This window comes from Thalassophryne amazonica, chromosome 10 (assembly GCF_902500255.1).
Source record: "Thalassophryne amazonica chromosome 10, fThaAma1.1, whole genome shotgun sequence".
Taxonomy (NCBI): domain Eukaryota; kingdom Metazoa; phylum Chordata; class Actinopteri; order Batrachoidiformes; family Batrachoididae; genus Thalassophryne; species Thalassophryne amazonica.
In genome coordinates, this window is record NC_047112.1 from 76,321,765 (window position 1) to 76,337,682 (window position 15,918).

The 15,918-nt window shown below is 41.2% G+C and overlaps 1 protein-coding gene across 3 annotated transcripts in view; it reads left to right on the plus strand.

The window, feature by feature from the left end:
• The window catches only part of tjp3 (tight junction protein 3), a 58,004-nt gene that overhangs the window by 30,537 nt on the left and 11,549 nt on the right, over positions 1–15,918 (plus strand). For all 3 annotated transcript variants that reach the window (XM_034180301.1, XM_034180299.1, XM_034180300.1), the window contains exons 12-24: positions 19–122; positions 511–595; positions 1,278–1,366; positions 2,229–2,325; positions 9,660–9,742; positions 9,835–9,907; positions 10,064–10,113; positions 10,234–10,297; positions 11,137–11,293; positions 12,904–13,012; positions 13,118–13,337; positions 13,414–13,610; positions 13,718–13,813. In XM_034180301.1, coding sequence (XP_034036192.1) covers positions 19–122; positions 511–595; positions 1,278–1,366; positions 2,229–2,325; positions 9,660–9,742; positions 9,835–9,907; positions 10,064–10,113; positions 10,234–10,297; positions 11,137–11,293; positions 12,904–13,012; positions 13,118–13,337; positions 13,414–13,610; positions 13,718–13,813 — 1,424 coding nt within the window. The remainder of the gene's footprint in view (positions 1–18; positions 123–510; positions 596–1,277; positions 1,367–2,228; positions 2,326–9,659; positions 9,743–9,834; positions 9,908–10,063; positions 10,114–10,233; positions 10,298–11,136; positions 11,294–12,903; positions 13,013–13,117; positions 13,338–13,413; positions 13,611–13,717; positions 13,814–15,918) is intronic.

Sequence of the window (15,918 nt, forward strand, 5' to 3'; positions counted from 1 at the left end):
TCCTCCTTTTGCTTCCAGACCTCTTTCTGACCAGCTGCATGCAGGCCAGCGATCCTCCCCCATTACCATCCGTACAGAGGGACTGCGAAGAGTCAACTCTCCTGTCAGAGTCCCACCCCCAAGTCAGTACATGCATGTGCACTTGTTTTCTTCCCCCTCCACCCCCTGCCAAAAAAAAGCTCAGTGATAATATTTGCTTAGTCAAGGAATATTTTCATGCTGAGCAGGTGAAGTCAGTAAAGATCTTCAGAATATCACTGCTTCTTTTTTACACCACTGAAGGTAATTTGCAGCCTGTTGCATAGAGGCAGTTCTGCTGTAGCATTTGTCTCAATTGAAAGTCTATTCAGTCTGGAAGAATGGGATATATTATTATGCAGCATCAACCAGCAACCCAAGAACTGCTGGAGGAGAGACGGGAACAGATGACATCATGAAAAGAGTGTAATTGTGTTTGTGCTGCAGAAAAGTGGCACATCAGAACTCTGAGCGTGCTCTTTCTCTCCTCAGACTCTGAGTCGGAGTCGGATGAAAGCTTGCCGCGTCCTAACAGGCAGAGCACCACCTACAGTCAGGACTCGTTCAACAGATACAGGTACACATGAGGTCTGCCGCACCCACCGCCCTCTCCCCGAAAACCCAGCAACGTCTCGGCGACTGGGATGAGACTGTTCATATCACTGCCCTCCTTAATTTCAGCCATTGTCACTTCTCATTTGCCATTTCGTGATCTTTTTTTGATCTTCTGCTTTATTTTGCTTCAAGAATTGTAGCTTTTGAGTTTGCCTGCTTTGTGTTGGGTTTTGTTTGTTTGTGAGTCATGCAGCTTGTTTGTGTTGACATGTTCATCAATGAAATAAAGGTGACTTGAACTGAACATGTCCCCTTCCTGTTGTGTGGCAAGCTGCTGATGAAACAGAGGACACGTTTCATGAAAGCAGAACTGCACCACGCGAACGTCGACACTTTAGCGTTTGATAATCAGTAAATCTGCACGTTTTCCACAATGCACCTGAAATTCATAGTAAACTTAACTAAACGCGCACAAGCAAATTGACTAATATTACTGATTAGTGCTAATTCTGTGATCAGTCACAAAGCAGCTTACCATCAAAGATGGAACTCCCCCCCTCCCCCCCAGAGACACGAAAGGTGAATATTCCACATTTCAGTCTCATCAATAATCATCATATTGGCCACAGGTCCCCCTCTTCATCATTACTGAGATTTGTTGTCTTCCTCCTCCCTCACTCCCGCCTCCCTCTCTTCTCTTCCAGAGTGCTCCCGGATGGTTCCCTGCCATCGCAGGTGGAGCCGCCGCGATGGCAGGCCCCCAGTGTGACTGCCAGCAACCCACCAGTGAAAGGTCTGTGCACGTACAGTCATGTTAAATCTGTTCCAGTTAGAGCACTTCCTACTAAAGTGACCCCACACCCGTTACTTTTACTTTTCGGGGTCACCCTGAAGGACTGGCTTAATAACCAAATGGAGGTCGTAAAGTTTTTGCCTTTTCAACTCTCTTAGCTCGTCGCCTTATCCTCTTAAAATGGAAGGAACCTGCCCCGCCCACCATATCACACAGGATAAAAGAGATAAAAATTTTGTACAATTTAAATCTTGAAAAAAAAAAAAGGAAGAAAAAAAAAAACAGGTGTGTGATGAAGGGCAGTGAAAAGGAATTTTACAAAGTCTGGAAGCCGTTCTTGAGTTGTTTTTTGTTTGTTTGTTGTTGTTTTTTATTTTATTTTGTTTTTTACCAACCATTGACACAGGTTTCAAAGCAGTTTTTGTTTAATGACATTTTTCTTTGTTTGAATGATTTTGGTTGGTTATGAGTATTTATTTATGTTTCTTCTCTTTTTTGTTTACAGTATAACTATGTGATGGGGTAAATCCACACATTCTTCATTTTACAGTGGGTTTTTAATTTTGTTTTTATATTGTGAAAAGTTCAAGAAATATATTAAACACTAAATCTATTCCAGGCAGGGAGCGGCTCTCTTTTTTTGTTTGTTTGTTTTTTGTTGTGGGTTTTTTTCCCCCTGCAAATTAAATGCATACAACTGAAAATGGTAAAATCTATTTGAAAAGTAAAAGTGCACTCCTTATAGTTCAAAGGCCCGTCTAGAAATTCCAAAATATGATGTTAGTTGGGGGGAATAAAGTACATTAATTGATGTATATGATGGGGGTGTTTTTTTTTTACTTTTGGTCCCTACTGTTCCCAGCTCAATTGGAGTCTGACTCGGATGCCAGTTATGCTTCGGTTCCTCGCAGGGAATCTTCAAGTAGCAGACACTCCAATCCACCCAAGAACCGATACAGGTGAGAGCATTTGATCACATGACTGAATGGAAAATCTGCTTCAGCAGACAAGACATTATCATTCTGCCAAAACAAGCAAACACACACAAAATAAATGTGGGTACTGCAAAATCTTGTTAGTCATCTGTGCATGGCGCTGTTGAGTTCTGTTGTAGCTGCTCAATGTTGGAGCACAACTGCATGGAATGTCTCATGCCGGTGTCCTCATACAAATATATATATATATATATATATATATATATATATATAATACAAATAATGAATGTTTGTGTTCAGTGGTACATGAGATGAAAGCTGGAACATACCATTCAACGAGCCTTGTTCAATGGTATGTTCCAGCTTTCATCTCATGAAATATCGTTTCATTGAAAGAATGTAAAAACATTCATTATTTGTTTTATATAACGGCTAAAATAGATCCTTGTCATTTGATATTTTATTAATTTATAAACAGAAAAGGGACTTACATTTTGGTGCTCCACTACTGCTAAAGTCCAAATTGTGACATGTAGTCCGGTGATGCTGTGCACTGACTTTGGACTTCCAAAAAAAAAAAAAAAAGACTGTATAGTTTCTCAGTTCAGCCAAAAATCACTTCAGCTTTTCAGCTTTTCATTTGAACAGCTCTTCATGCATCCAGACGGCTTACAGCCGAGTGGATTGTGTGTTTGTGTGTGTGTTACAAGAACTAGCACTGTCAGTTAGCTCAATCAAATCGTCGTCTCGCTTGCAGCGTTGTCCTGCATGTACGCGTGCTCACACAACCAGATCAGCGCTTGTGTTGTGTGCGTGTACAAAAAAAAGACTTTGTACTTCCTTAGTGCAGCGAAAAAAAAAAAAAAATCAGAAATTAGTCCAGCTTTTCATTAGAACTTCCTGCACACAGCCTCCAGATGGCTTACAGTGCAGTGTGTGTGTGTGTGTGTGTGTGTGTGTGTGTGTGTGGAAAGAGAGAGGGAGTACTAGATGCCACTTGAAAACAGTTTCTTTCAACTCTCTCTTATAGGGGAGTGCAATGGTACCAAACGTATGGAACCAAATTTTCACTCTAAATGCAATGCAACACAAATGGGGCAAATCATCCATGTCATGTGACATACAAAGCACCAATCAAATGACAAGGAATCCACTCAGCCGTTTATTTATTTATTTATATACAGTGAGGAAAATAAGTATTTGAACACCCTGCGGTTTTGCAAGTTCTCCCACTTAAATCATGGAGGGGTCTGAAATTTTCATCTTAGGCGCATGTCCACTGTGAGAGACATAATCTAAAAAATATCCGGAAATCACAATGTATGATTTTTTTTTTTAATAATTTAATTGTATGTTACTGCTGCAAATAAGTATTTGAACACCTACCAACCAGCAAGAATTCTGGCTCTCCCAGACCTGTTAATTTTTCTTTAAGAAGCCCTCTTATTCTGCACTCTTTACCTTATTAACTGCACTTGTTTGAACTTGTTACCTGTATAAAAGACACCTGTTCACACACTCAGTCAATCATACTCCAACCTGTCCACCATAGCCAAGACCAAAGAGCTGTCTATGGACACCAGGGACAAAACTGTAGACCTGCACAAGGCTGGGATGGACTACAGGACAACAGGCAAGCAGCTTGGTAGAAGACAACAACTGTTATGATTATTTATTAGAAAGTGGAAGAAACACAAGATGACTGTCAATCTCCTTCGGTCTGGGATTCCATGCAAGATCTCACTTTGTGGGGTAAGGATGATTCTGAGAAAGCTCAGAACTACACAGGAGGACCTGGTCAATGACCTGAAGAGAGCTGGGACCACAGTCACAAAGATTACATTAGTAACACATGATGCTGTCATGGTTTAAAATCCTGCAGGGCAACAAGGTCCCCCTGCTCAAGCCAGTACATGTCCAGGCCCATTTGAAGTTCACCAGTGACCATCTGGATGATCCAGAGGAGGCATGGGAGAAGGTTATGTGGTCAGATAAGACCAGAATAGAGCTTTTTGAATTCAACTCCACTTACCATGAGATGAGAACAACCCCAAGAAAACCATCCCAACCGTGAAGCATGGGGGTGGAAACATCATACTCTGGGGGTGCTCTTCTGCAAAGGGGACAGGACGACTGCACCGTATTGAAGGGAGGATGGATGGGATCATGTATTGTGAGATTTTGGCACACAACCTCCTTCCCTCAGTAAAAGCATTGAGGATGGGTCATGGCTGGGTCTTCCAGCATGACAATGACCCCAAACACACAGCCAGGGCAACTAAGGAGGGGCTTCGTAAGAAGCATTTCAAGGTCCTGGAGTGGCCTGGCCAGTCTCCAGACCTGAACTCAATAGAAAATCTTTGGAGGGAGCTGAAACTCCAAACCTGAAAGATTTGGAGAAGATCTGTATGGACGAGTGGGCCAAAATCCCTGCTGCAGTGTGTGCAAACTTGGTCAAGAACTACAGGAAACGTTTGACCTCTGTAATTGCAAACAAAGGCTACTGTACCAAAGATTAACATTGATTTTCACAGGTGTTCAAATACTTATTTGCAGCAGTAACATACAAATAAATTATTTAAAAAAATCATACATTGTGATTTCCGGATTTCACTGTGTGTATGTATACAACCCCTGGCAAAAATTATGGAATCACCGGCCTCGGAGGATGTACATTCGGTTGTTTAATTTTGTAGAAAAAAAGCAGATCACAGACGTGACGCAAAACTAAAGTCATTTCAAATGGCAACTTTCTGGCTCTAAGAATCACTATAAGAAATCAGGAAAAAAAATTGTGGCAGTCAGTAACGGTTACTTTTTTAGACCAAGCAGAGGGAAAAAAATATGGAATCACTCAATTCTGAGGAAAAAATTATGGAATCATGAAAAACAAAAGAACGTTCCAACACATCACTAGTATTTTGTTGCACCAGCTCTGGCTTTTATAACAGCTTGCAGTCTCTGAGGCATGGACTTAATGAGTGACAAACAGTACTCTTCATCAATCTGGCTCCAACTTTCTCTGATTGCTGTTGCCAGATCAGCTTTGCAGGTTGGAGCCTTGTCATGGACCATTTTCTTCAACTTCCACCAAAGATTTTCAATTGGATTAAGATCCGGACTATTTGCAGGCCATGACATTGACCCTATGTGTCTTTTTGCAAGGAATGTTTTCACAGTTTTTGCTCATCCTTTCAATTGATGGGATAAGAAAAGTGTCCAAAATATCAACGTTAACATGTGCATTTATTGATGATGTAATGACAGCCATCTCCCCAGTGCCTTTACCTGACATGCAGCCCCATATCATCAATGACTGTGGAAATTTACATGTTCTCTTCAGGCAGTCATCTTTATAAATCTCATTGGAACGGCACCAAACAAAAGTTCCAGCATCATCACCTTGCCCAATGCAGATTCGAGATTCATCACTGAATATGACTTTCATCCAGTCATCCACAGTCTACAATTGCTTTTCCTTAGCCCATTGTAACCTTGTTTTTTTTTCTGTTTAGGTGTTAATGATAGCTTTCGTTTAGCTTTTCTGTATGTAAATCCCATTTCCTTTAGGCGGTTTCTTACAGTTCGGTCACAGACGTTGACTCCAGTTTCCTCCCATTCGTTCCTCATTTGTTTTGTTGTGCATTTTCGATTTTTGAGACATATTGCTTTACGTTTTCTGTCTTGACGCTTTGATGTCTTCCTTGGTCTACCAGTATGTTTGCCTTTAACAACCTTCCCATGTTGTTTGTATTTGGTCCAGAGTTTAGACACAGCTGACTGTGAACAACCAACATCTTTTGCAACATTGCGTGATGATTTACCCTCTTTTAAGAGTTTGATAATCCTCTCCTTTGTTTCAATTGACATCTCTCGTGTTGGAGCCATGATTCATGTCAGTCCACTTGGTGCAACAGCTCTCCAAGGTGTGATCACTCCTTTTTAGATGCAGATTAACGAGCAGCTCTGATTTGATGCAGGTGTTAGTTTTGGGGATGAAAATTTACAGGGTGATTCCATAATTTATTCCTCAGAATTGAGTGAGTCCATATTTTTTCCCTCTGCTTGGTCTAAAAAAGTAACCGTTACTGACTGCCACAATTTTTTTTCTCTTGATTTCTGCCAGAAAGTTGCCATTTGAAATGACTTTAGTTTTGTGTCATGTCTGTGATCTGCTTTTTTTCTACAAAATTAAATAACTGAACATCCTCCGAGGCCGGTGATTCCATAATTTTATATATATATATATATATATATATATATATATATATATATATATATATATATATATATATATATATATACCTGTATTTTGGCATGCTTGGCGCCAGAAAGTTATGTTGGATCCAAAAAGGCTTGGACCAAAAGTTATATTGGATCGGTTCCCACTGACCAATAGCATTAGAGCTTACTGCCAACAACTAGCCAATCACAGCCCCGCATATGAAGGTCAGGAACTAGCTGACAGACGCTGGTTGAAAAAAAAATGGCAACATGTCAACAACAGCAGAAAATTGTCTGCCAGCGAGGTTTGCTGAGTTCACAGAGGAGGAACTGGTGGAAATATTGAACTCCAAGGATGCCAAAAACACTAAGAAGGTACACAAGCACGCTACTGACGTTTTAGAAGCATTCATATGCTGTTCACAACAAAATAAATTGATCTAATTTACTTGACTCTTTGTTTGCTTAATTTGGGAGGGGGGTGGAGAACATAACAGTTGACAACAATCAGAAAAGTTATATTGTTGTTGTATTGTTATATTATTGAAGGGAGAAATGAGTTTAAAGACCAAAACAGTTTTTTACAAAAACATTGCTTTTTTTTATGTCAGTCTTGCATGATGTCACAGTTTTCAATTTCAATTTATTTTCATTTATATAGCGTCAAATCACAACAGAGTTGCCTCAAGGTGCTTTACACAAGTATGGTCTAACCTTACTAACCCCAGAGCAACACTGGTAAGGAAAAACTCCCTCTGAGGAAGAAACCTCAAGCAGACCAGACTCAAAGGGGTGACCCTCTGCTTGGGCCATGCTACAGACATAAATTACAGAACACTTCACAGAAACAATCCACAAAACGAATATACAGGAAATGCTGTTGGTGCACAGGACAGGAGGGTTTCCAGCACAAATACAATTCCCATCTCTGGATGGAGCTACACCTTAAACAGAGAGAAAAAACAGAACCAGGCATCAGAAAAACAAGAAATACAGTATAATTTGTCAGCATTAAACAACAAGAATAAAACAAGAAATACTAAGGTGATTGCCAGCCACTAGCCCTAAGCTTCACTAAAAAACCCAGTATTTAGGTAAAGTTGAGGCTGCAGCCCGCTCAGTTTCCTAATAAAATTAAGTAAAAAAGTAAAAAGCGTAAAACAAAACTATACCGGTATGCTAGCCATATGAAAGGGAAAATAAGTGCGTCTTAAGTCTGGACTTGAAAGTCTCCACAGAATCTGACTGTTTTATTGATGCAGGGAAATCATTCCACAGAACAGGAGCACGATAAGAGAAAGCTCTGTGACCCGCAGACTTCTTATTCACCCTCGGGACATAAAGTCGTCTTGAACCCTGAGAACGCAAAGCCCAGGCCGGTACGTAAGGTTTAATTAGGTCAGCTAGGTAGGGAGGTGCCAGTCCGTGAACAATTTTATAGACTAGTAGCAGAACCTTAAAATCTGATCTCACTAGGAGACACACAGTGAGAGTGACTGGTCAAGTGTGACGTCAGCCATACAAGGGCACTCCCAGTAATCCCAAAATGATTTTCCAGCCTATCAAGTAGAATATCATGATCCACTGTATCAAATGCAGCACTGAGATCTAATAGCACCAGAACCGTAGTGGTGTCCGAATCCATCGTAAGCAGAAGATCATTGACCACTTTAGTGAGAGCCATCTCTGTGGAATGATATTTTCTGAAAGCAGACTGCAGTGGCTCAAAGAGATTATTCTCAGTAAGATAGTCTACGAGCTGCCGTGACACCACTTTTTCCAGAATTTTAGAGCAAAATGATATATTTGATATCGGCCAATAGTTTTTCAATACACTAGGGTCAAGATTAGGTTTCTTAAGTAATGGTTTAATCACTGCAGATTTGAAACATTTAGGAACAGATCAAGAAGTTAAGGAAAGATTAATCATTTCCAGCACAGTCGGCCCAGGAGTGGGCCACAGGTCCTTAAACAGTTTTGTTGGTATAGGATCAAATAAACAGGTTGTGCTTTTGGTTGACATTACGAGTTTCGTTAACATGCCTAGTGAAATACTATCAAATTCTGTAAATCTAGGTAATACCTCAGTAATGGCGCCCACCTCAATAGCAGGGCATAGTGGCTGGGTTAGGGCATGCTGGGATATGTTTAACCTAATGTCTTCAATTTTCTTCTCAAAGTAATCCAGGAAATCTTGAGCTGTAAAAGGAAAGCGAATTACAGGTGGTTGTCCATGAATAAGTGTTGCCACTGTGTCGAACAAGAACTTTGAGTTATGCTTGTTTTTGTTGATCAAATCGGAATAGTAGGTCCGCTTTGTAGCCAGTAATGCATGCTTATAGTCTAAGATAGCGCCACGCCACGAAAGGTGGAAAACGTCTAATTTTGAACGACGCCATTTCTGTTCTAGACCTCTAGGTTTATGCTTGAGGTCATGCAGGTAATCATTGAACCAAGGTGACTGTGTTTTGGGGGAGCGCGGTTTTAACACAGGTGGCGCAATCATGTCGAGTGTAGTTTTGAGCACTGAGTTTAAACTATCCACAAGACTGTCTACTGAGTTTAAACTATCCACAAGACTGTCTACTGATTGGGTATTTGCCAGATGTGAGGCTAAGACATCAGGCAGTTTAGCTTCGTTAGTTTAGTGATGTATAAGGTTGTTGTTCCACTAAACATGGCTGTGAAACTATAAACTTAATAAGTGAGTGATCAGAGACCACTGATGTAAGAGGCATGATGTCAATATTCGTGACAGCAATACCACGTGCAAGAACCAGATCCAGGGTATTTCCACTAATGTGCGTCGAGTCCCTAATGCATTGCTGAAATCCTAATGCATCCACAATTTCCATAAATGATTTGCAGAGGGGATCAGAAGGCTTATTTATATGAACGTTAAAGTCACCAATAATCAGAATGTTATCTGCACTAGTTGATAAGTTAGAGATGAATGCACCAAATTCATCTAAGAATTCAGAATATGGGCCAGGAGGCCTATATACAGTGACAAAGTAATACTTCTGCTTGCATTCAACTGTTCCATATTTCTGTATGTATCTGACATCATAAAATATCAAACTGTTGTAGTGTCATAATTCCGTTCCTTGTTTTCCTTCCAATCCTGGTTATAGGATTCTTCCCGAGGTAGAGTCTGCTCCTGTGAAACGGGAGCCTCGTCAACGCTTTCCCTCACCCACCAGGCCGCCTCCTGATGGTTAGTTTACTCCGTCACCTGCTTCCAATTCTAATTCCTCTATCATTTCTATGCTGGGTTCCACCACTTTACATCTTCATTTTCTTTGGCAGATTCGTCCGAGTCAGACCAGCTGTTACACCTGAGGAGGTCTGGGAGCTCTGAGAGAGAGGAGACCCACCCCACGTAAGGCCACGTGATGTAATGCATGAAAGAACTAACTGATTAATAGCCCGTCATGATGTCGCCAGCAAGTGTGTCCTAGTACTCGTGTTGTTGTCAGTGTTCTTATTGTCTGTTGTCCTCTTTATGGTATTTTTTCCCCTGTGCTGCCAATGGAAGTGGAAAGGTCAGATCTGGGATTTCAGTCAACAGCAACCCACCACTGTACTGTAAGTCTGAGAACTTCTACTGACTCAAAAATCACCTGTCACAACTTTTTAATAAAGCTTTATATGATGTTTGTCTTTGTAACTGATTTCAAATTAGTTCTTTGTTTGTTTTTGTTTTAGCCAAACCTTCAGAAGAGCCCATTTACTCTCTACCTCCAGATTCTTACCCTACAATGAATCCAGGGTGCGCCTCATAAATATCAATGCTTTGTGTTTCCTAGTTTATGTTTCTTATCTTCAATGTACCCTTTTTTGTATGGGGTTAAAATTGTCTCAATATTTGTAAATGCACACAGGGTGATCTACAAATAATCATTGATTTGTAAATGTGTTCAGATATCCACAAATGCAAATTTCATATTTGTAACTTGTAAATTGGTCTTTGCAAATAATGTTGTATTTGCAAATATAAAACTTAATTTGTAAAAAAAAATATTACATTTGTAAAACTGGAAATTGTATTTGTGAATTGAGTTTCAGCATTTGTGGATCACCAATTACACGCATTCATCGCTTTCCTCTGTGACGTAATTTTGAAACATTCTTTTCGCGAAATCCACACAGATCCACAAACAAATGCCTACTGATTTGCAAATACACATGCACACTGGATATCCACTAGATGGCAGTGTGGTTCCATTCATTACACAGCCGTCTATTTAGATCTCTCAGCCATTTGACTCATTTTGACGTCTGATATGAGCTGGACGGACAGGGACGGACAAGGAGAGCAGTCGCCATCATCTAATGTAAGTACAAACAACTTTCGTTGTCCTAACTTAAGATAAGACTCGACTCGCTTCATTATGTATCAACTAGCGTGGACCTTGGAGGGAAAATTGACTTTATCGCGATTCATCAAGAAGGAACATAATCAAGTGAGTCGAGTCTTATCTTAAGTTAGGACAACAAAAGTTGTTTGTACTTACGTTAGATATTTGTAGATCACCCTGTGTGTATTTACAAATATTAATGAGACAATTTTAACCCCATATTTTTGTGTTTTTGTTTTGTTTTTCATAGATACAGTTCGGATCTGAAAACTGTGTCTTTTGTGAAAGAGCACAGCGTGGGTCTGAGGCTTGTTGGGGGCAACGATGTTGGCATTTTTGTCGGTGGAGTTCAGCCAAACAGCCCTGCCTATGATCAGGGTATGAAAGAGGGAGATCAGATTATGCAGGTGAGATAATCCTACTTCATGTTGTAGACCTAAAAAAAAAAAAATCCCACCTCATTATTCCAGTCTACTTCATTTTGATTTCTCCTGTTTGTTCTTGGGGTTTGTCGCTGTACATCTGCATGTTAATCTGGCACAAGTTTTACGCTGGATGCCCTTCCTAACTTGACTCCAAATGTACATGAAGACTTGTGCACAGGTGGTCTTCAACCAGGAAGCTTCTTGTTGGGAGGCAAGCACACTAAGTGTATGCGCCGCTGTGCTTAAATTCATTATCACTTTAAACATTAAGAAATGGCAAATGTCATTTGCAGAACCAGAGCATTGAAAACTCAAATATTACCCACATTTATCTATGTTGTTGTCCCCCATCACCTGAAATAGAAATGCTGTCCGTCCGTCTGTGCTCACATCTGTCTGAAACTTTGTACTCCATGTAACTTGAGATAGATTTGAGACACATTAACCAAATTTGCAGCAGGGATGCATCCCTTGAAGGTCTAGGTCAGGTTCAACAATGAGTGACCTTGACCAAAGGTTGAAGGTCACAGAGCCAATACTAGTGTCTATGTGTGATAAAGACTGTATTTTCAATAACTTTCCAAGGATTTCTGACTGGTTCATCAAACTTAAGCAAACATGCATCCCTTCAAGGTTTAGGCCAACTGTGATGGCAACAGGGGGCACGAGGCCTTCATGCCAATAGGGCACCACAATCTTGTTTGAACCCTGCGTGATATTGTGGCATTTGGCCACTTGCAGAGACCTCCGTGGCCATTGTGCAACGTATACACAGCATAACTTCACAAAGATAAATGGTGTACTGTTTTGTTTTTGGCTGCTATCAGCGAAGCAGTCACAAAACGTGGGTTTCATTTGGTTCCCAGTGGAGAAGGGAAGATGAGGCGAATTGGAGAAGTTGTGTTAGCCTACACAGCTAACCAAAGTAGCTGTGCTCTCTCGCAAAACCGCCTCCACGTTTGTGCTCTGGGTAATAAACAAACTGCAAAACATGTCCACTTTCCCACCGCATCGTCACTTTTTCTTTGCATTTTCACTTTGCTTATGTGTAATTTGCATAATTTCCATCGCAGCAAAAGTGCCATGCTTCCGTCCCCGGACGTAGAGAAATTACATCATATTTTACCCCTTAAGCATCCGAGACTGCGGTGCCCAATAGTAAGTCCTTTCGGCTGCTCCCTTGTTTTGCACTCGGGGTCACCACATGAAAATCCAAGGTGGATCTGCATGTTGAATTGGCACAAGATTTACACCGGATGCCCGTCCTGACGCAGCTCCGCATTACATGGAGAAATGTGGCAGGGGTGGGGTTTGAACCGTGAGCCTTCTGCGCTGAAACCAAGTGCACTAACCACTTGGCCTACTACTCCTTTGCCTTTTTAACCATGTTGGAGGTTTTGCTACAGTCTGCACAAAATGTGACAAATCTCCATGTTATGTTCACCATATGTCACTTGTTAATGGGGCATTAAGGATGATCTGGGCTGGACATTGCAGTCATGTTTGATATTAATGCATTCAATTTATATCAACAAATTGGATCGTGATCTTGTAATTTAATGTGCAAAACTGGTTTGTCTTCCTCTGATAAGGTAAATAGTGTTGACTTTGGTCATTTCACAAGAGAAGAGGCAGCTAACTTCCTCCTCAACATCAAGAAAGGTGAACAAGTGGAGATACGCACTCAGAAGAAGATGGACCGTAAGTGACCGTACTGTGCCATCCTATTTTGATACCTGGCTTTCTGATAAAGCTGCTGCTGATGATTGACAAACTGCGCAAAGCTGAACTTTTGCTTGTCTTCAGTGTATAAGAAGATCATCAAGTCAAACCTGGCAGACAATTTCTACATCCGCACCCACTATGACCACGAGTCAGAAGGCCCCATCGGCCTCAGCTTCACCAGAGGAGAGGTGTTCAGGGTGGTGGACACCATGCATCGTGGGAAGTTAGGCAGTTGGTTGGCCATTCGCATGGGGAATGACCTACATGAGCTGGATAAAGGCACCATCCCAAATCAGGCCAGGTCAGGAGGAGATGGATCATGAAGAAGCGATGTTAGACAGTGAATTCCAGCTCTGACTCTGTCGTTGTCTCTGCAGGGCTGAGAAGCTGGCCAGCATGGAGCAGGCACAGAGGGCTAGCGGAGAGAAACAGTCATCAGGACCAAGAGCAGAGTTCTGGAAACTACGAGGCCTCAGAGGGAACAAAAAGAATGCCCGTAGAACCCGCGACGACCTTCTGCAGCTTACGATCCGGGGCAAATTCCCAGCCTACGAGAGAGTTCTTCTCAGAGAAGGTCCGTGTGCTTTTAACTTCTGTTGATCCCCACACAGAGCGTGTTTTTGTTTGTTTAATGGAAGACTGGAAACACAAGCTCTGATCCTGGTCAATTTGTTTCCCCAGCTAACTTTAAACGACCCATTGTCATTCTGGGTCCTCTTAATGACATTGCAATGGAGAAGCTGGCCAGGGAGATGCCTGATGAATATGAGGTGGCAGGTGGGTTTTCAGTCCTAATCTGGGCCTGGTTTCATGAAGCATTCTAATTTTTTAGTCTACTAAACTTACTTGGTGGACTACGGTTAGTCGCCCAACATTATCCGTCTAATCACCGCTTCACATCGCTAAACTTGTGGATTAGCCATCCTACATTAGTCAACGATTTTCACGGGCATAACGGCCTCACGAGTGCCATTAGCAAGAAATGCCTCCAATGTGGGACTTTGTTTACTTCCGGGTTGGTTGTAGTCATGAACTGTCCAGCTATTTTTTTTCGTTAACTGGCTTTATTAAAATTTAGGGACACATACAAACTGCAGCACCTGCTTAGCTCTTAGCCTAGCAGTTTTTCTTCTGCATACTTACATCACTTCTGTCAAGCCTGTTTGTGCACACAACGCTGTTCAGTGTAACGGTGACACCTGGTGGCTAATGTGAGAACTGTCACGGACACATCATGACACTTGTCTGCTATAATCATGGCCAAAAGCAGAGGAAGCTCTATTGTTGGAGGAATATGAGCGATATACGGGTGCTCAAGTGTTCAGTCAAGTAATGGTACATAATAGCCACCTGTTTTGAGGTAAGACACTGAAGTTTTGTCGACTAAAATAAGATTAGCCTCCTCTGTACCAGGCTAAAAACTTGAATCGGGTAACGTGAAAATTTAGCCGACTAAGCACTTTGTGCAACAACTAACATCAAAAAATTAGTCAACTAAGTGAGTTTATTCGCCTGAATAAGATTAAACTGCTTCATGAAACAGGGAACTGGGGCCTGTACTACGAAGTGGGGTTAACTTACTCAGATGTAACCCAGGGTCAACCTCCTAAACCGGGGTTGACAAAACCTGGTTTCCTCAAGTGGTGTTAATCGGTACTACGACGCTGAATAAGATGTTGATTTGTTGAACCTGTGTTAACCTAATTGGAGTTTGTGCGCGTTCACATAAAAGGGGCAGGTTGCAGCACACGTCACCATTTTTCAATGATGGCGCGGTCACCTTACTTTACCGAAGAAGAATGCACGATTATTATGCGGAGCTACAAGGAATTTAAATTAATGTTAAGGGGGAAATCGAACACATCGTCTGCCAATAAAGCAAGACAGGCTTGTTGGTAATGTATTGCTGATCGGGTAAATGCGTACGTACAATTCAATTGTTCCCCAAATCTGTTACAGATGATTAACCTGTGGAATGTCCAATATGTGTAAAAAAAAAAAAAAAAAAGACCTTCTGTCATTAATTACGTCCAGATGCAACACGATTCAGAAGTGGGCATAGGCCTACTAATAAATGTTAGGTTAATTTAATGTTTCCTAAATAGGCTACCTTGACTGTATGATTGCTATTCCTAATCCTGTCAATATTTCAGATGCAATAGCAGTGCCAAACGCACCTGGCAGCAGGTGAAGATGAAATATAAAAACATCCTTCAGAGCGGTAGGTTTATATTCATAGCTTGATAAGCCCCACTTCGCCTAATTAATGGACATGCATTAGACCTATTTTGATATTAGTAATTGCCCGCGATTGCATAAAACCCTTCTTTGATTTGCATTGTGGATAAATGGCCAGGGAAAACGACAAATGCATCCAACAGTTTAGATAGAGCAAGTACTACCTTGCGAATCATACAACATACAGTATTCTTGCTCAGATGTTCAGCATCACCAGTGGAATACATAAATTGTCCACTGGCAAAATAGGCACAAGGCACATTATCTGCTCAATCGTTGGGGCATTGCTACACTGTAAAAAATGACTTTTTTGTACAGGAAAACACTGGCAGCTGTGGTTACCAGGGAATTCCTGTAAAACATATAGCAGCACAGTAGATAACATTACAGACATAATATGTATATGGATTTACAGTGAATGAACCACGGCTGACTCACATTAAAAGAACTGTTAAATCTACAAACAAGAGCTCTCTTTTTTTATACATTTAACTGCTGTATTTTTTACAGGAATTCCCTGGTAACCACAGCTGCCAGTGTTTTCCTGTAAAAACAACAGTCTTTTTTTTACAGTGTACGATGGGTGATGTTACAGACTTCTGGTCCGATCAGCTTACAAAAATAACGAATTCCCTCGGCTGAGA